Genomic DNA, 19,720 nt, shown 5'->3' with positions numbered 1-19,720 from the left:
AGCGCTCAGCCGTGGCGGCGCGCGCCCCCTGGCGGCGCAGGTGACAGCGCTGCGGGCCATTGGCGGCTCTCGCGTCACAGCCCCGTGTGACGTCACGCAGCCGCCGCCATGGGCAAGAGCCGCGGCGCGGCCGGCAAGGGCGGCAGCGTGTTTCGCATCGCCCGCAGCGGCGTCCTCAGGGCCAAGGCCAAGGGCAAGGCGCGGCCCGTCACCTCCGGGCTGAAGCAGGTGAGTGCCGCGGCGGGAGGAGGCGCTGGCCGGGCTGCGGCAGCGCCCCACCACGGGCAGCACCCCGGCCCTGCTGCGGCGCCCGCGGGAGGCCTCGGCCCAGCGGGGTTTTCTCCCCTTCGACCTCGCTGCGCGGCGGAGCAAGCCTCGGGACTGATTAAATCGAGCTGTTTTAGGGGCAGTGTGCGTCCGGGCACAAAACGGCAAAGCGCACGATTTTCACCCGGAAATTAAGTTTGTATGTGAATGTATCATCTGCAGAAAGAGAAGCACAAGAAACGAATTTGGCTAATCTGCAGGCATATGCCACAGAAAGCATCCGGCTGTGCTTGAGGGGTGCCGGGAAGTATCTGGTGATATCTCGCCTTGTCCTCGGGAACGCGATGCTAAGGGGCGCGTCAGCAGCAGTTCAGCGAGTTCGCGTTCACTGGACTGCATTCACAGCGTCGCTGAGGGTGTAATTCAGGGTACAGATTAACAAAACGCCTTGGTCCAAACCGGGCGTAGTTACCACGACTAACAAGGGGAAGTCCTGCTCCTTTCCATCACGTTCCTCGTCCCAGGAAGGGATCCCTTTGCCAGACTCTGGGCTATATTCCCACAGGTCTCCTTGATGCTGGCTCAGGAACTCAGCCCACTTGGTGACTCAACTTGCTAAATCAGCGGCAAAAGCCATTAAAAATACATTTTGCATTTTTATGTACTGGGTTGGCGAGTTGAACAAACTTAATTATGAATGAATGAATGCAAACAGAAGCATTTTGGTGGGGAAGAACCAGAAAGGATGGAGCCTTTTCTGATTCAGTAGCTGTTTATTTGCCTCAGCTGTCAAGTAAAACTGTCAGTGTGATACAGTGAACAGACCCTAGGAATGTGCACTGCTGGATGTTTTGCTCTTAATTCCTCTCTGCCCCTTTTTTGCACCTTACATGGGCTGTGATGCTCTATAGATGCTTCTGTGAGCAATTTAACATACTAAAGCAATGGAAAAACAAAGACGCAGAAATAATGTTGGTATTTTTGTGTCTTTAGAGGAGCACAGCTCAGAGGAGGGGCAGAGTGGGTCATGGAGCAGGGAGCAGTGCAGGGGAAGAGGCATGGAGGTGATCTAAGCAAGAGATTTCCAGTTGTGAGCAGCAAGTATGGTATATAGAATATGGTACCTTCTCAAACCCTGCCTCCAGCCTGAGCTGTGTGTTCTGCAAGAGTTCAGCTGTCCCTATACAAAAGCATCTGTTCCTAAAAAAAATAGAGGCAGATTGTGGCTTATTTTTTCCACTTGACGGAGTTGCAGTCTGCTGGACAGACATAAGTAAATGGCTCTTAAAAAAAGGCTATTTCAGATTTTCTCCTGCAAGCCAGAGCCATTTGAGAAATTAATCTGATGGACAGACAGGAATGTAACAAACTTTAGAAAAAAATATTTCATGTTGCTGGCGTCGCATGTTCTTGTAGTCTAGACAGTTCTTTGTAATAAAGGGAGAAACAGGTTTAAAATCATATTCATGAAAAGTCAGTAGCTTATTAGGAGTAAAATTTTATTCTCTGTGTTTGAAGCTGTATTCTTTAAAGCATTAAGCCTTTGGGCTTAATGTGATTTACTTACCATTAAGCAGTATAGGAAGATGCTCAGAAAAAAAAAAAAGCTAAAATACATTAAATCATTAATAGCTAAAAGCCCTTTGTAATTGTTCAGACAACTTTTGATGTAGATACCTGTGGTAGCTATAGAGCCTCTTTCTGTGGAGAAGTCCTACCTGAGTACCTGAGGATATCACGTATTAAAACATAACCTTCTAAAACCCCTGTGAAGCTGGAAGATGGTGACAAGCCCTGATTGAACACATTAGTGCATCATGTTCCAACAGTTCATCCACTCTGATCAGAGTTGGAAGCTGGGACTGTATTTCTCCAGTCACTGTCCCATTTGAAGCGTTCATCTGAGTAGACCTGTTTTATCAGCCTCATTGCCACTGCTTTCAGAATTACTGTTACTGTATACATGCTCTGAAATTATGGAAGTGAATACGTGTAACCATTCACAGTTTGCTTCTGCCTGTTTAAATTGCTAAGAGGTGAATTACAGGAGTAGCCTTTGAAATAGCAGTAGGTATCCTGAAATTTGGGGGTGCTTGAAGACTTACGTGTGTGCTTCTGGAATGTTTGCAATGTAATTACCTGGCTATGCTCCCGTTCCAGACTTTGGAAGCAGCAGGTGCTAGGGCTGAGATCAACTGAACCTTACTTTGCTGCAGTGGTGAGAGTTTATGCCCTCTAGCATCAATCCTGCTCCTGTACCACAGACAGCTGTCCCCAGAGTTCAACACATGTCCATATTCTAGTGCTTCCTCTTTGAAACCAAAATCTTTGATGAAGTAACTTACAAAGGCAGACTTAGGCTAAAAGAGAGGCTGAGGTGCCCAGAGATACACATTCTACTCTGCTACAGTTGCAGAATTTTTTAAACACTGTGGCAAAACCTGGTAGATGCTGTTGGCCAGACCTGTAATATGGAGCAATTAGGATGCAAAGTGTGATGATGAAAGGTAAGCTTCTGGAAGAAATTCAAAATAGTAAAATCATTTACAAATTGTATTTGGTTTGAGGGGCTACATAGCTTCTCTAAAAAGCTGCTAGAAGCTTCCCTCATGTCTGAAAGCACCAGTGCCAGCTGACTTCAGAATGGATATGCTGCTGGCAAAGGCAGAGCCCATCAGGCACTCGCAGTGCCTCTGGGATGATGTAGTTAAGAAACGCACCAGCAGCAGTCAGAACAGAGGAGTGAGAATTTTTGAAAGAAACAGCCCTGCAGACAGCAAGGTCCATGTAGAAGGAGGGAGGAGGAAATATTCCAGGTGTCAGAGCTGAGATTGCTCTGCAGCATTTGACAACAAATGAAATTAATTTTCCCCAAGTTGAGTCTGTTCTGCCCATGATGGCAACTGGTGAGTGATCTCTCCTTGCCTTTATCTGTACCCATGAACCTTTCATTACATTTCTTGTCCAGCTGAGGAAGGCAGTGGTGGAGCAGCTTTGGTGGGCACCTGGTATCCAGCCAGGGTCAGTCCACCACAGAGATGAAGGAAGGAACCCTTCCTGGGACTTAACTCCAGCTGAGAGCTGAAGGTGGTGTAGCAGGGCCTGGGAAGCCTGACTTTTGTTTTCTGTGTTCTTTCTGGATCACTATGGGCTCCCATTCCAATAGAGCAAGTTTAACTCTTTAATTTTGATTTTATTAGTACACAGCACATAGTACACAATACACAGAAAGCCTAATGAAGTAACAGACAAAACATATTGTAACATGTAACAATGGATCCATAACAATTGCAAAAAATGGGGAAATCTCACATCAGTGGAATTTTTGTTAAGTATACCAATGTGTGTGTTTTTTTCTCTCCCAGATAAACATTAAAAATGCTGAAAAAGTTAGCACAATAAATAAAGCATTTGCTGAAGTTCAGAAAGAAATCCATCAGCTATCAAAAGGTACCACAGTAGAACCTCAGAAGACTCAGCAGGTAATTTCCCTTTGTAAAAATCTGAGGAGAATTAAAATAATGTGTATGTTTAAAGCATTATAACGTGTCTCCAGGACTGCATGCAGTCAGTTGGTCAGAATGTGGTGCTGGTAACATCAAGGTGCCGAGTTCAACCCCCTAAGGGCCATTTCCTTAACAGTTGATGATCGTTGTGGGTCCCTTGCACCTCAGAATACTCTGTGAATTCCTGCAATTGCTTTAGAGTCTCAGTTTTATGAATTTCGTTTGTGTGGTAATGCTGAAACCTGGTTACCATGTTCAAATTCTACATAACTACTACAGTGGAGACAGAAGACGGTGGGCAGCCATGCTGAAGCACACTTCAAAAGCATATTTTAAAATTACGTTCTAGCTGATTTCTAATTGTTTTTTTAAGTTAGTCCCAGCTTCATCGTCTTGATTTGAAACTCATGTCCACATGAATAGACACAGAGAGGATGAACCTGGCTGTTTCCTACCTGAAGCACCTGACAGTGCTTTGAAACAAACAGTTCTGCCTCTCTTTGTTCCCAATTCCTAAGCCTTCATATCACTTCATCAGGACCTACACCTGAAACATCAATTTCTGTAGTAGACGTTTTGCCTGAAGCATTTAGGATTCAAAACAGTGTTTCTCTTGCCTTTTTCTATTTTTTTATACAGGCCTACTTGGAGTCTTGCACAAGAATTAATTCATAAAGTTTAATTTCTGACAAGTTCCTCCATACAAACTCTTTCTGCTAACTGATGCTCCAGGCACAGTTTCAGGGAGAGAGAGCAGTGCTTCAGGATGAGATGCAGATGAATCCATCCTGGCTATTCGGGAAAGATGGAATTTGGAGAGGTGGACATGAGTTGTCAGTGTGCCTGATGATCAAGTTTCTGTACAGCTGGGACCAACTAAACAAGTGTCAAATGCCTTAAGGAGAGGCTGAGGGAAAAGCGAAACAAGTGACAGTGGTGCCAGCACAGGATGAAGCCAAACCAGGATTTCAAGGCAGTTGGAGCCAGTGGTCCCATCACTGCTGGCTTGTCATTTATTCCCTAGGAATTCAGACTATACTACTGCTCCTGTGCTAGTAGGGCTCTACATGACTGCTGAATTTAATCACTCAGGCTGGAATAGTATTTTCTCCAAAGTTGCAAAAGTGTTGTTCAGAGCAGTTGTGAACTGAAAGCTGAGCTTGTCTCAGTTGGGCTGTGTGTGTTACATTACTGGTGTGACACTCCCAAAGCACAAAGCATTTTCAGATCATGTCTCAACTTCAGTGTATCCTGCAATCCCCCCAAATTATTGAAGTATGACTGCAAAATTAGCCTAAATTAAATATATAAAAGATAAATTTTCTGGGCAATGGGTATTTATTAGTTTGGGTATTTTGTTATTTTTTCGAGCAGAATAAAAAGAAATTATTTTCTGCTTTAAACTGAAACTCTTTTTTTTTTCCAGGTTTCCACAAATCTGGAAGAGGAACCAGCAAATGTGGATGCTGCCACAAACCTATTATCTCAGTTGTAATGCAAAATGGACAACGAAGGGGTTGCAAGAAATGGAAGACCATAAATACTGTTGTCTTTGTTTGCACAATTTTATTAAAAAAATCTTGTTAATATACAAGTATTGGCACACTTTAATACAAACTACAAACAGACCTTTCCTATCATCTAGGAAAGTGGAATGTCAGAAGTCAGTGTGAGAAACTTAAAGTGCTAAAACAGAAGGCACTTCACAAAATTGGTTCACTGAAACAACTTACATAACTCAAACTGGTACCCTTCACTTTTCAACTTGGCAGTGAAAGCTTCAAAATTGTTTGAAAAGTTAAAAAATAATATTGAAAGCTTCTTGGCAGTAAAGTTTCAAAGAAAATGCTGTTAACTGTGAGCAAGAAGCCTAATCATTTTTTAAAAAATTATCAAAAGGCTATAAAGTATTTTCGCTTTTCTTACTGAAGAAAGCTCCAAACAATTGGCTTAGACAGGAAAACACTCAAGTGAAAAAGTGCCAGAATTTTTCATAAGAGCCCTTTTTTTCTTGTTCTTAAATTTGTTTTGTGAAGTAAAGGAAGCAAAAGGAAATATACTCCCAGAGTCAGTGAACTAAGAAGTTATACATTCATTATTCAAATACTTAGGTTATGAAGAAGTCTAGAATGTTACAGTTAGAGGTAGATAAGTAGTCTGCTTGACACAATATCTAATAATTTAGTATCTGCACATCAAAGAGATCACAGACTCCTTCATTATCATCCAGGTTAAAGTTGTAGTCATCTCCGGGAGTAGGAGAGAGTCGTAAGAGAGGAAAAACTGTAAAGCAGGAATAGTTTAGTTTCAATTAAAACACTTTTGGAAAAATCAGCCCTATCATAATTCAGTATGTTTGTCATCAGGGTTAGTCTTAATAATTAAAATAGTCTTGATAATCTGACAAGCTCACTGGGAAACATGGTGAAAACCTGTACTGCATTCAAACTAAGGCAGTAAGTGATTTATCTATAATTTTTTCCTTGGTATTTTAAGTCTGCTGAAGAGGAGTCATAGCTGTGGAATATAGGTTTAATTTCTTCTGCAGCAATGGAGTTCCTGAGGAGCTTTTGAAAACTTTAACCAGAAGGCCATAGTTTATATTCCTTTGTCTTGGTACAATATTGCATGTATCAGCCTTGAAATAAGTAAGGAATTTAGCATTATCTCTATTTTTACAGAAGGGAAATGGAAGCTAGCAGTTTATCTGTGCACTGCATTTCAAGGATGGACTCAAAACTGTCTTTGTGGGAGAAATGCAAGTAGAAAAGCCTCAACCCTCACTCTGCACTGTAGGAGCTCTTAACACAGTGTACACGAGCTGGGCATACCACCCCTATTCCAGAAGTGGAGGCTGTTTCCATGTTAACCACATACTGGCATGTTCACAGAATCTCATCTTGCCCCTTGGATCTTACAACCACATCTCTTTCTGGATGAGCCCTGAGGTGTCTGCTTGAGGGGCAGATATTACAGGCCTTACAGAACAGAGGGCAAAAGGAACAAAGCAAGTTGAGTTCACCTCCTTGCCTGGCACCTCAGAGAGAGTGGCAGAGAGGTAGCGAGCACATGAATACTATAGTAGCTGTGTTTCAGTGCTACGCTCATATGGCAAAGAAGTGCAAGAAGTGAAATGGGTGACATTTGTTCTGTCAGTGTACCACAGCTGGACATGTATCAGTCTGCATCCAGAACTATGTTCTGAAATACGTACTCCAAGCACCTGCACAAAGCTTTAGGCGGAAGAGAATTAAACCAGATTTTTTTTAAGGCAGCAGACTAGGCATCAGCTTGTTCTTTCTTTGTCCCTAAATTAAGTACTGGTGGGTTATTCATGCATGTAAGTGCTTGTTGGATTAAAGTTTTCATATTTTGATTGTTAAATAAAACTCTTGCAGGGAATAGAAAGGGGAGCAAAGACAGGAGTGACAGAGGAGTCAACACGGGAAAGTAGTTTCATACTGACTCTTGGCATCAGATTTAGCAGATGCATTCTAAATGCTGTATACACAAAAACCATGCTGCTACTTGTGATTATTAGAAAGGATGCTACATACTCACCATCAGAAGACATGAGTTCATCAATAATATCTCCACTGATACTTCCTGTGAAAGACGGGAGCACATGCTTTATGTATGCAGGGTTTTTTAATATGTGTTTATAGCAGTCAACACATTCTTTGCATTAAAACACTGAAGCCAAGTACACTATGGCTTGTGCAGTGTAGGAGCTGCAGAGATAGTATGCCATGTATGTGTAAAGTATCTTTATATCTCTCAGTTTCCCTCCCCTTGTACATTTTTCCCACTTATCTCTTAAAATCCAAGAGCCATATACAACATGAAGCTTATTTGGTGGTAAAGAAACTAATTTGCTCAAAAGTTGTATGCTCCCCAGAACTGGCTCAATGGCTTCATTGGAAGATAGAGAGAGACTTATTTTTTCCTCTGTGTAATTCATTGGTCATTTGGTCACAAAGAGAAGGGGTCAGGGAACCAGTGAAATATTTAAACAGGAACCCTACCTGCAGGCTCCTCCATCTTTGCAATGTCAAATGAGTTTGGCTTGAGAATACAGTTGACATCCAGAGGCAGCAAGCTCTGGTAGTCACTGGAGCTGGCTGAGGCTTGGGCACTGTCTCCAGACAGGCTGGGGTAGAGCTCTGGCTCCGGAAGGCTGGAGTAAGGGGCTGTGGGGGCTGTGCTGTCCTGCTGGGCACTGCCATCTATACAGATAGGAAGGCAAGTTACAAGTCTGTTACAGTGAAACAGAACACACAGCACCTGCCCCCTTTTGAGGAGAACATGGCCAATGTCTGGCATCAGGTGAGAGGAGTCTTCCCCTTCCACAGTCACAATTTAATTAACTGTCAATTAATTAAAGGTTAATAAATGAAGGTAATCAGGACCCCTCAGGAATGCAGTTGTAATACAGCATTTTCTTAATTATTTTCCTATTACCTATTAATTTACTATTACTGTGAAAAAAATACCTGATATTCAGGCAGCCTCTTACTGTGACTATGTGGAAGAAGGTAAACAACCTTGTGGTACAATAGCTGGTACTGGTGCCTGTATTATCAGTCTCATTTAAAGGTACATGTTCAAATCATATCCTCTGTCAAGAGGTTTGCAATTTTGCTCCATAATGCATTCTGGAGAAGCACCTCAGAATAATTAACAGGATTACATCCAAAACCTGTTCAGTGTAAGACGGTAAAATGTGAGGGAGGCATCTGTTTCACCAGACAAGAGGAAGAGGTGTCTGTAACCTGAGAACTGTTACTAAGCCCCTGGAGCAGTTTTTTAATGGACAGCTGCTACCCTGTGCAAATTCTTGATCTTTCCTTTGTCTGCCACCTTTCTTAACAGTTTCTTTTTTCCCTCCAGCTGCCTTCCTCCCTCACCCATCAGAGGTAGGAAAACCCCTGGATCCACCTGATGGTGTGTCCGCAACTGCTGTTTTCGGTAACTGCTGTCCTTGGTTGGGGTCATGATGTGGGGGATTTGGAGGAGCTGCAGCCGGTTTAATTGGAGTCGCTGGAGTTGCAGGCTGAGACGAGGGCTGTGCAAGGTCATCGGGTGGAGGAACTGGAAACACCATGGGCTTGGAGGAGCTCGATTCTTTATTTATAAGCAGCACATTGATAGGTCCTGAACTACTTTTAAGATTGATCTGGTATTTCTTCTGTCTGTTCTGGCCCTGTAAAGATGATGTATTATGAAAGTTACTGTTCCTTGAGAATTTGGAACTGTACAAGTTGATGAAGACTAAGATCAGCTGTTTTAGTCCTCAACAAAAAGAAAATAAAAACAAAATTCAACATCACAGCTGCTAACTTAGCTCCTGCAGAGAACCTTACCATTGCCTGAACTGATTTCAGCAGATGGACAAAGACAGTACCATTGATCAGCTTCACGGCTCTAGCCTTGGATGCTTTTACCAATATTAGACTGTGCTTAGCCACACTAAAAATAGCTTGTGAAATAGCTTCTCAGGTGAATTTCCACCTTCTATAAGCACATGGCTATCACGCTTCATACAACACTCTCTCCCAACTATGTAAACACTATTTAAAACCAAGCACTGCAACAACAACAACAAAAGTTAAAGATGGACAGAAGTAAATAATTTGGCCTCCTACTTTAATCTTGCCAATTTAATCCTTTTGGCTAAAATGAGATTGCAGTCTGTTTCTCTATCCAGTCTACTACTGTGAGACTAAATCTAAATTACATCAAAACTAAATCTAGAAGGCTTTTTCATAAGAGATCCATTTTAACAATATAACAGAGAAACTTGACACACAAAAGTCACTGAGTTCTCAAGAGAATTCATGACAACTATGCATTATTTTGAAAGCTGCAAAAGCAAGTGAGAAGAAACCTACTTGGGTATTTTGGTTTTAAAAGAAGGCAGGGTTACCATTATTCTATCTAAGTGCATAAACCCCACTTATTTCTGTCCAGCCTCGCTCTTCTCAACTGAAAAAATCCTAATCCTTTCTCTCCTCCTCTTGCACATGGATAGAGATAATTCTGCTCTATAACAGCTCTTCTTTGCCACTATTGCTCTAGAACACTTAGGTAAACAAGAAAGCAGTACATACCATTTCAGGTCTAGGTACTTCTAACTGTGTACCACAAGGTGCTTGAATTGCTAGAAGTGTATCTCCTGGTTAAACAGAAATTTTTAAGAAAGCATTAAGAGTATTTTTCTTAAGTCTTGTATCCACTCAAATGAGATTCTGGAAATTGTCTAAGGGCACTTAAAGTACTGCATAATTTAGCATATATAAACTTGTGGTAGGTACAGTCCCTCTAAGATCCAAGTATATTGCATAGTATAAACCACAGAATTCCAACACTTAGATCATAGTTGCAAAAACCTTTTCTCACAACAGTACAAGATCCACCATGTTCTTTACCCATTTGTCTTCTAGTTGTATATATAACATAAGGTGGAAATGCTTAACTAATTCTTTTATTCACAGACTCAAAGAATCATTTAAGCTGGAAAAGGCCTCAAAGATCATAGAGTCCAACCTCTGACTGATCACCACCTTGTCAACTAGACCATAGCACTAAGTGTCGTGTCTAGCTGTTTCTTGAATACCTCCATAGATATTGACTCTACCACCTTCCTGGGTAGCCCGATCCTATGCTTAACCACCCTTTCCTGAAGAAATTTTTCCTGATGTCCAACCTGAACCCAGTGCAGCTTGAGGCCATGTCCTCTTGTCCTGTCACTGGTTGTCCGGCAGAAGAGGTACAGCTACACCACCTGCTACAGCCTCCTTTCAGGTACTTGTAGACAGTGATAAGGTCTCCCTTGAACCTCCTTTCCTCCAGGCTAAACAACCCCAGCTCCCCAGCCACTCTTCTTATGACTTCAGCTAAACCAGCTCTCTGGTCTAGCTCACCTTATGACTTTGATGAATGGTACTACAGAGATTTAACAGAAGGAAGAAGAGGTATTAATGTTCATCTTCAGTGCCAGCACTTCCAAGTATCTGAGCTCATGGCTTCCACACCACATACAAATGGGATGTAACAGCTGTCACACTCATCTGTGGCTTACTATGTGCGTTAAAATGTGTTGGTTAATATCAGGGGACCACAGTTACATGCACAGCACTGGCACAATACTGCAGATCACTTGCCTACCTGCACATCATTTCTTCTTTGTCCATAACTAATCTGGGATAACACTATTCTTTCTCTGCCTCCTAAAAAACACTTAGGTGAAGTACTGTGTGAGCACCACACCAGGTGCCTCCATGTCTTGTAATGACTAACTCTGTTCATTAACAGCTCATTTTTGTTAAATTCTGCAGTAGTTTTCTAATCTTGTGTTTTTATTAAAAAAAAAAATAAAAATCTTCCTTGTGGCAAAGAAAAGATGGTTTTGAGCCTAGCTGGAGGCTGAACAACAATCTTTACTTGGGTCCCCCAGGACCAAGAGATGATGTCAAGGGAAGTAACCTCTGCCAGGATTTCCTGGCAATTTCTTCAAACCACCTGTACAGGAATCCTTTAGATTTAGTAGCAATGCCCCATCATTGACCTTCAGCTGGCTCCATTTATACTGCACCACAAGCTCTGTCTGGCCACAGTTGCCACCAGAAAATTATATGAAATTTGGATCTTTCTGTTGTTTTTTTAGAGGGTTGGACCAACATGTCCTGTCTCTGGTTCCATTACTGGCCCCTGGCAAGCTGCTGAAAAGTATGAATACCAAAAAAGACATCCAAAACCAGGACTCCAGCTGAGCTTCCATTCTATACAATCTGTGACTAAAACTAGAAAATGCCAGAATTTGGTACCCATGAATATTATGGGACCTCTACTTAGTATTGATCACTGCTGAATACTTCTCAATTCAAAATATTTGCAGGAAAAAAAGGTTAGATAGCAAGTTACTTTTCAATAAATTCCTCAGTTTAGAAATACAGTCTAGCAACAACTTACCATTGAAGCAATTGCAGATATCTTCATGGGTGACATAAGAAAATGTAATTTATGTCAAGGAACGTTTTTCTTAATACAATATAAAACTGGTATTTGCTGCCCTTCAGAAGTTTGTCCAAACTGAGTCTAAATTATAATGTTATTATTGTTAGAGGTGTAATCAAGACATTATTTTTGACTTTCAGAATGGCTCGTTGCAAATAATAAGTTTTGTGTTTTAAAGAAAATAGCTGTATCAGCAAAGAAAGCACAAAAAGAAAAACAGTTGTGAATAGTAGATTGAATGAGAAGATTCTTTTAAAAAAGAAGAACATGTAAAATGTTGTTTTGAAGAATTCAATTTACCATGCTAATTTGAAAATACAGAATTCAAGTATGTATCAGCGATTCCCAGAATCACACAAAAACACTGCTAGGGGGAATGTTGTAATTCATCTGCCATCTCATTCCTCTGCCTCAAGGCAGGATCAATCCACTGTTCAGACATTCCAGACAGATGTCTTTCCTCTTAGGCAAAACTTCCAGTGACAGACATTCCACCACCTCCCTGAGGGATCAACTCCACTGCTAGCTCTCCCAAAAGTTTGTCCTAACATTTAACTTCAATCTCCTTTGCTAAAAAAATCATTTTACAGAAACAAGTTTCTGAACAGAAACTCCGGTAATTTTAAGTACTTTTCAATAGTATTATAGATAAGAAGGGCACTTTCCTGCTCCCATTCTCAGGTGTCTGTTTTTACAACACATGCTTACAAGCAATGCAGCTGGAACTTTCTGGTATATTATATACAGGATTTTTTTTTCCAGTTTGAAACCAAACAAGCTTCAGGACTTTCTCAACTCCATTTATCTTTGGGTGAATAGCTTAATCTTTTGAAAAGAATGAAGCAATGAAAAAGACTCATGTAAAGCACTGGTAACAAAATATAAATTCAAATTCTGGAAAGCAACATTATTAATTTCAAGTAAGACTCTAGGATTATACTATTGACTTAACAGTTACTATATATATACACTAAATTATTTTCATGTTACCAATCACAGTCATAGAAGTTAAAAAAATCATGTAAATAAGATTTGTATCTTCTTTTGTTGAAGCAAAGCCTGAAAAAATACTTGCCTTACCTTGCTAAATGAGTTACGTTATGCTTTATTATCACCTACACTTTAACTGCTGATTTAATTCTAGTTCCAAAATGCACACAATTAATTTAAAAGGATATTGGTGGTTTGTAGAATCATCCATGACATTCTTGATACTTTGCTGAAGCCACAGTTTCTGCTGATCCAATTCTTTTTCTTTCAGCTCTAAATCTTCAATTTCAGCTTCCAGATACCTCAGCCTGTCTATGACTTCTTTTGTATTGCAGCCAGCACCTACTCCTCTTAAAAAGATATAAGGATTAATGAAATCACAAGTGAAAATCTAATGCAAACATAGAATGACAATTTCTTAAGACTATTTTCAACGTTTGAAAAATCTAATATTCAATATGAAGAAATGAGCATTTAACTTCCCAGTAGTGTTTTGACATGAAAATGAAAATGCTTAATTTCAGATCAAATTTAGAATTTCCCTCTACAAAAATTGATCTTCTTTTGGAAAGCAGTTTTTTTTCTGTTTGGCAGGGCCTATGTCCTTCCCCTATAATTCTTATTTTGAGCTTTTACCTTCAGAGACCTACAAGAAAATAGGCAGGGACTGTGGGAGGGCAGGTAGGTGGAGACAATGTGTCCTGACACTCCTCCCAGATTCATTCACGGGTGAATTTTGCAACTACAAGGGCTAGATATAAAGTAGCATTACAAGTTTTCTGAGTTTCTCTTCTGTGTGCTTTAAACTTGATTTTATGTATCACAGACGCAAGTTCAAGGGAAAACAAATACAGCTTATTTGCAACTTTATATTGTTATTTTTATCATATTAATTATACTTCTACAACATCATATTGCTCATTGATTAGCACAATTAATTTTGCCATTAATTTTACGGTGTTATATCTAGGCAGAAGTAGAAAGAGGCAGTTTTTGTTGCTCTTCAGCATGTGAAAATTTGCAGAACTGACATAACTTACTTCCATTGAATGCTGTTTTTTGACTTCTTCTCAATGAGATCAATCCCCTCCAGAACGTTGGTGATATCATAGATCCTTCTCTTCTGCCTCACAGCAAGCGTATCAGCAGCCTGTGGAGAGAACAAGTATCAGCACCTTACATGCTGAGGGAAAGAAGTGAAGCCCCTCCTTTGGAAAAATGCCATCTAATGTAACTTAGAAGGGGGAAGTTTCCACTCTCCAAGAGCCACGCACCATCATGAATTTGAAGTTCAGCACCTGCAGGCAGTGCTACAATGCAAAGCACAGGGAGCAGTTCCCTGGCTGAAGAGGGGAGCTCACCGGGGTTGCAAAGACCCTGGTCAGTATCTGGAGGATTTTCAGTTACATGGAAGAGCTTGCCATGCTCTTTCTGGAGGGCAGGAAAAGGTATGGAAGGCAGTCAGTGACACCCTTGGGTGGGGCAAGCCTCTGAAGGCAAGACCATATTAAGTTTATTATTCCTTCCACTGACACTCAAGCTATTACAGCCTTTGTTTGGATTCAGTGGTGCCAGGATACGGAACAACAGGGCTGTAATTTCACAGAGTGTCTGCAGGAGAGCTGCAGTATTTCAGGCCAGCATTGTCCTTGCACAAATGCCCCTCACAGGGCACAAGGGCTCACTGCATCTGTCACACTGAGCACCTGCACCCTGGCAGCTCTGCCAGGGATGTTGCTGCTGACACACAGCCAGTGTGCAGTGCGGCTGAGGACTGTCACACCTCGCCCTCCGAGCAAAGCAGAGTCAGGCAGAGGCAACCGCTTTGTGCCTTACTTCTTTCTCTCCATGGTGACTTCTGTGTAACTGATGCAATGAGTTAAAGTAAAAAAAGCAAAAGGGCTAGTCATGCCCTCCACATGAAAGCCTCCTTCAAAGGAACTCAAGTTCAAAGAATATTCACTAAAAGAAGGAAAAGCAGAGAGGAGTCTAACTCTGTAGTTACTCAGGACACTTAAATATAATGATTACATGGGATTGTATGTATTAAACAAATAAAAGAAGAAAAGTAAAGAGAAGGGTAGGTAAAGACTTCTGAATTTGAACTAATGCATAAAGGCAAATTTCTACTACAGGAACATAATGATTTATTTCAGTTTGTTCCAACATCTATTAAATATATACTTTTTGTAAGCAGCCTATATGAAAGAAAGGTACAGCTCGAGACAACCATAACCTGGAAAGAAAACCAAATTTCTTTGCTTAATAGTACCATTACCTTTTGCTACTGAAATAAAACTGAAAGGACAAAAAGAAAGACCAGAGATTAAAAAAAATACCCTTATAGCCATGAAGTCTAAACACTGCTCTTTCTTCTTGACAGTGAAGTACCCACTAAACACTGTTTTCACTGACACCATTAGCAAAATTTATCCTTTGTATGGTCATCAGTATGAGTATTTTAAAATATTTTCTTAACTAACAAAACAAGATGCATGCGAAAACATATAAAGCACAGTTTAGTTCTCTCCAAGGAAACTGGCTCTTTGATCCCTTGTTTCACTAGGTATGCACCTGCTATCTTAATTTGCTATTTTTGCTGCATACATACACACTGCTTCCAAGGACTTCTAGAGAACCTTAAAAATCTAACAAGTGACAGAGTTGATGTCATTTGCACCATGCTGAACCAGCACCCCATACATCTCACAGTATTCAGTTATTCTACAAGCTGTTTACGTTATTTAGTGTAAGGAACGGACAGCATACACTTAGATGCTATTTAACTTTCGGCTTTTTTCCCCACTGCTCCACATATTGACCAAGGACTTAGTCTACCACTTATGGCTTGAAAAATGAAGAAACTGCTCTGGAGACAGATTTCATTATCTCTTGAGATTTTCCCAAAGGCCTGTCTGCAAAATATAAATGCTTTACTAATCTTAATGTATTTTCAAGCTGTACTGGTAGCAAAAGATACCAATGTACATAAATTTGGAGCTGTGAAACCAAAGCTTAAGCTGTAAAAAAAAATAAATAAAAAAGTCACTTTTTCTGAGTGTCCAATTTCAAATGTTTCAAAGTTGAAGTAACTGTTCCACTCTAAATGCTATTGCATTTTGTATGACCAAAGCACAGCTCCCATGCAGGAGCAGATTAACAACTACCAGCTCCAGATCCCCAGGACAGGGGCTCATTTCATAGGAAAATGATCAACACAGTTACATATGTATTTGGCTTGACTAGCCCTATATACAATTCAATCACTGCTACGAATTCAACTACTTAAAACAAGAGTTCCAACACAAGCTGGGGCCAGTTTCCAAGCTGAGAAGTTTAATCCAGACATTCACTAGCTTTCTGACCTTGTAATCTAATTAACTTTTTAAAGTTTCACATATTTTAAAAAGCAATTGAGAAGTTCCACCCTGACATTCTAGCAGTTATCAGTGTGATACCTTCTGCAAGGTACATGGAACAGAAATTAAGTTCAGTCCTCTACATAAACGATTCACTAATAATTTAAATAATTAAAAGAGTTTCCTGAGACAAATCTGTTGTCAAAAACACTGTTAAAACTCATCACTTCTCAGCCTGTGTCTAGGAAGGGACATCTGCAATGATGGCCCTGCTAACATGGGTGGACGTAGCTTCCACATTCAGAGTTCTTTCATAAAATTTTTCTAATGTTAAGCTGCTGAACTGTGTTGTTATTCCTGGTATCTCCTCACACTTTGATTAAGTACATATTCAAGCCACTCATGAGTGTCACATAGACAGGTTCAGAGCTGGAATAAAGTACCTAAGCACAGAGCTATGGTTCTGTGTACCTTCCAATTGTGCAGCTCCTGGAATGCAGAAAATACACTGTTCAGCGCAGGTTCAGCTGCAGGCAGGCACACAAGCCCATAAAATCTGTAAAATCTAATAGACAGCCTCTTTCTTCTTCTGTGGAGTACAGCAAGTGTAAGGCAGGTATTTGCCCCTGACAAGTACACTTCTAAAACAAGTAGATTTTAGAATATCTCATGTTTTGCACTGATGGTCAGAAACACTACTTAACCATCATTAGAGCAGGGACTGTATTCTGCTGGTAACAAAGCCCACTTAAGAAATTAGGGCAGAAGTATTGCACACTATGAACAGCATCCATTCAGGTGGTTTATCCCTTATTCACTCATCCTGCTCTTTTTCTTCCCCGTAATTCATGGGCTGCTGCAGATAGAAAATTAGTTTTCGTTCCCTGCTATATTATCCCTTAGTGTTTCAAACTTAATTCCATAATTAGATTTCTTTATACAGGACTATTCTGTGACAAGTATGTCATTATTTTACAATAACTGTTTGATTTTAAAGTAAATGCAAAATCCAAATTTCAAGTAAAGAAAATTATCACTTCCACAATTTTTGAGATATTACCAGAGAAATGTCCAGCACTATAACTTTTTCACAGCTTCCTCTTACAGCCTGCTGAACTATAATTATAGAGGTATTAAAGATCACCAGAAAACAACACAATGGACAGATTTTCATTCTCAATTGCTACATCACAAAGCTGGAAGTCCACCTGCTTTCAAATTTTATTTTCTTTCTAGTTCTGGTTTTGCTACAGAAATACCAATCAACAGCACGACATGGGACAGTCAATGCTAGCCAGCAGGGAGCCACTTAAAGGTGTTCACTGCATGAATTATTTCTTGGAATGCTCTGTTCCATTTCAAGACTGTCCTGTTCTTCAGTTTTCTGAGCACACTGACATAACAGGAATACACAAAATGGTCTTCATTTTTCCTTAGATATATGGCTTATTTAGGAGAAAACCAGTTACAGAAATGTATGTTCTGACTCACTGCTTATGAAAGTACCAACAATTTATGCACTGCAGTTAGTATTTACTTTCAACAAACTCTAACCTGCAATTCAGAAACCAGTCTCAGATAAGTCTTGAGCAGAAATGTCTGTGATTGGTTCAATGCCCACTTAACTTATCCGTGGCTATCAACCCTTTCATTCCCTCTGAGTAGGCACCTTACCCACTAAAGAGAACAAGAAGTATTGTTCCATCCCACTGCACAATCCAACTTTATTGTTGAAATCAATCTTCTTTGGCACTTTAAGCCAAGCTTTTGGGCCTGATGTCTTACAAACTGAGTATGTTTTATTTCTCAGATTGACCTGGAACATCTCTCAGGACATGACAGACAATAAAGGAAGCTGTACAACAATCCCAAAGATTTGGATATCTTCATTCTGTTTTGCTAGATAAAGAGGCAACTAATACTAAGCAGTTCATCAACTTGTCCAGACCACAGCACAACTGAATGAGGAATATAAAAGCTATTAGTGTCCTTCCCTATTCACTCTGAAGTTTCATTAGCCACAGTAACATCACCAAAGTGCATCCACTCTGAACAGGGATGCACAAACCATCTCCAAGAACACCATTCACCTCCTGGGGCCTATTAAGAGTAATCAAAAAAATAGGTCACTTTTCCAGAAAGGACCTTAAGCAGAGCACCAATCTCTCGCTGCATTTTGCTGAACACCTCAGCTGTTCATGGACGGCCTTACCTAGTTAGATTAACACAGCTCTGCCTCAATGCACTGCACACCCGACAGCCCAGAGCGCCCGAGCTCCTGGGCCAGAGGGCAGCACGCTCCAGGGAACTGGCAGGACACAGCCCCAAAGATCCCTCCTGCAACACAGGGACCTCCTGGCACCAGGACCTCGCCAAGGTGGGCTGGTCCCAGAGCATCTCTGGAGACCCTCCAGCCCCTGCAGCCCAACATCCTCGTGCCTTGGAGGCAGCAGGCTGGCTGCAGAGCTGGGTGACAGTGATTTGTCGCTCATATGCCAATTCAGCTTCTCTCTTTCACACATAATGCAAAGTATGAGGTGGCAATGGTCTGGTTTTCAACATAATTTTCTCTTACTAAAAGGAGGGGGGTGGGCAAGAAAGAGGTTTAAGCAGCAGTCCATACACTGAGTCAGTGCAGGGAGCAACATAGGGCAGTAAAAAAAAAAAAAAAAAAAAAATCACATAATTATTAGGGCAGGAAGAGACCTCTGGAAATTATTTAGTCCAACCCGCACCAAGGTGGGGTCTCCTGGAGCAGGTGCACAGGAACTCGTCCGTGTGCGTATTGAACGTCTCCAGAGAGGGAGCAGCCTGTTCCAGGGCTCTGCCACCCTTAACATAGAGAAGTTCTTCCTCATGTTTAGGTAAGACCTCTTGCGCTTTAGTTTATGGCCACTGCTCCTCGTCCTGTCAGTGGGCATCACCAAAGTGTCTGGCACCATCCTTTTGGCAAGCACCTATAAGATATACATGCACGAATAGACCTGCTCTCAGTGTTTTCCAGACTAAACAGGGCCAGCTCCCGCAGTCTCTCCTAAGAGATGCTCCAGACCTCACACCATCTCTGCAGCCCTCCGCTGGACCCTCTCCAGTAGCTCTTCTTCTACTGAGGAGCCCAGAACAGGGCATAGTAAATAAGATCACTCTCAGCAAGTTAAACTTAACGCACGGTACCACTTAACCCCTTTATAAGGAGCCGAAACGCGTATTTTAGCCGACCGCGGCGGCTGTCACCCATCACGGGGCACCCGCAGCCCGTCAGCGGCCGGGAGAAGCCCCGCGGCGCCGGGCGGTGGGGAGGGAAGAAGGCAGGAAGGAGGGAAGGCAGGAAGGGGGGAAGGCAGGAAGGAGGGAAGGCAGGAAGGCAGGAGGGAGCGGGCGGCCCTGCCCGGCCCCCGCGCTGCACCGCCCAGTTTGCAGTGCGGCGGGCCCTGTGCCCGGCCGGGCCCCGCGCTGCCCCCCCGCCCTCGCACCGCTTTGAGGTCCAGCACGCCGTCCTTGGCCTCCTGCAGCAGCGACACGAACTTGGTGGTCAGCAGCCCCAGGCTCTTCTCGTGGCGGCTGCTGCCGCCGCCCGCCGCC

The 19,720-nt window shown here is 41.7% G+C and overlaps 2 protein-coding genes across 2 annotated transcripts in view; one reads left to right on the top strand and one right to left on the bottom strand.

Moving 5' to 3' along the window:
* The first annotated feature begins 82 nt into the window (after positions 1–82).
* RBIS (ribosomal biogenesis factor) lies at positions 83–5,367 on the top strand. Its single transcript, XM_015619479.2, has 3 exons — positions 83–228; positions 3,633–3,749; positions 5,200–5,367. The coding sequence occupies exons 1-3, from the start codon at positions 109–111 to the stop codon at positions 5,266–5,268; spliced, it is 306 nt and encodes a 101-aa protein (XP_015474965.1). The 5' UTR covers positions 83–108; the 3' UTR covers positions 5,269–5,367.
* Positions 5,320–19,720, bottom strand: part of E2F5 (E2F transcription factor 5) — a 16,290-nt gene continuing 1,889 nt past the window's right edge. Inside the window, exons 2-9 of the mRNA XM_033512317.1 lie at positions 13,820–13,929; positions 12,968–13,129; positions 11,745–11,788; positions 9,884–9,948; positions 8,712–8,976; positions 7,799–7,999; positions 7,335–7,379; positions 5,320–6,056 (exon numbers count right to left, since the gene is read on the bottom strand). Of these exons, the coding sequence (XP_033368208.1) occupies positions 5,947–6,056; positions 7,335–7,379; positions 7,799–7,999; positions 8,712–8,976; positions 9,884–9,948; positions 11,745–11,788; positions 12,968–13,129; positions 13,820–13,929 (1,002 nt within the window). The 3' untranslated portion in view covers positions 5,320–5,946. The remainder of the gene's footprint in view (positions 6,057–7,334; positions 7,380–7,798; positions 8,000–8,711; positions 8,977–9,883; positions 9,949–11,744; positions 11,789–12,967; positions 13,130–13,819; positions 13,930–19,720) is intronic.

Source organism: Parus major, chromosome 2 (assembly GCF_001522545.3).
Source record: "Parus major isolate Abel chromosome 2, Parus_major1.1, whole genome shotgun sequence".
NCBI lineage: Eukaryota > Metazoa > Chordata > Aves > Passeriformes > Paridae > Parus > Parus major.
This window is presented reverse-complemented; position numbering and strand designations above follow the sequence as displayed.

Coding starts and splice junctions, on each gene's coding strand:
- RBIS (XM_015619479.2), top strand. CDS start 109: ATGGGCAAGAGCCGCGGCGCGGCCGGCAAGGGCGGCAGCGTGTTTCGC. Junction 229..3,632: donor TCACCTCCGGGCTGAAGCAG/GTGAGTGCCGCG, acceptor TTTCTCTCCCAG/ATAAACATTAAAAATGCTGA. Junction 3,750..5,199: donor AACCTCAGAAGACTCAGCAG/GTAATTTCCCTT, acceptor TTTTTTTTCCAG/GTTTCCACAAATCTGGAAGA.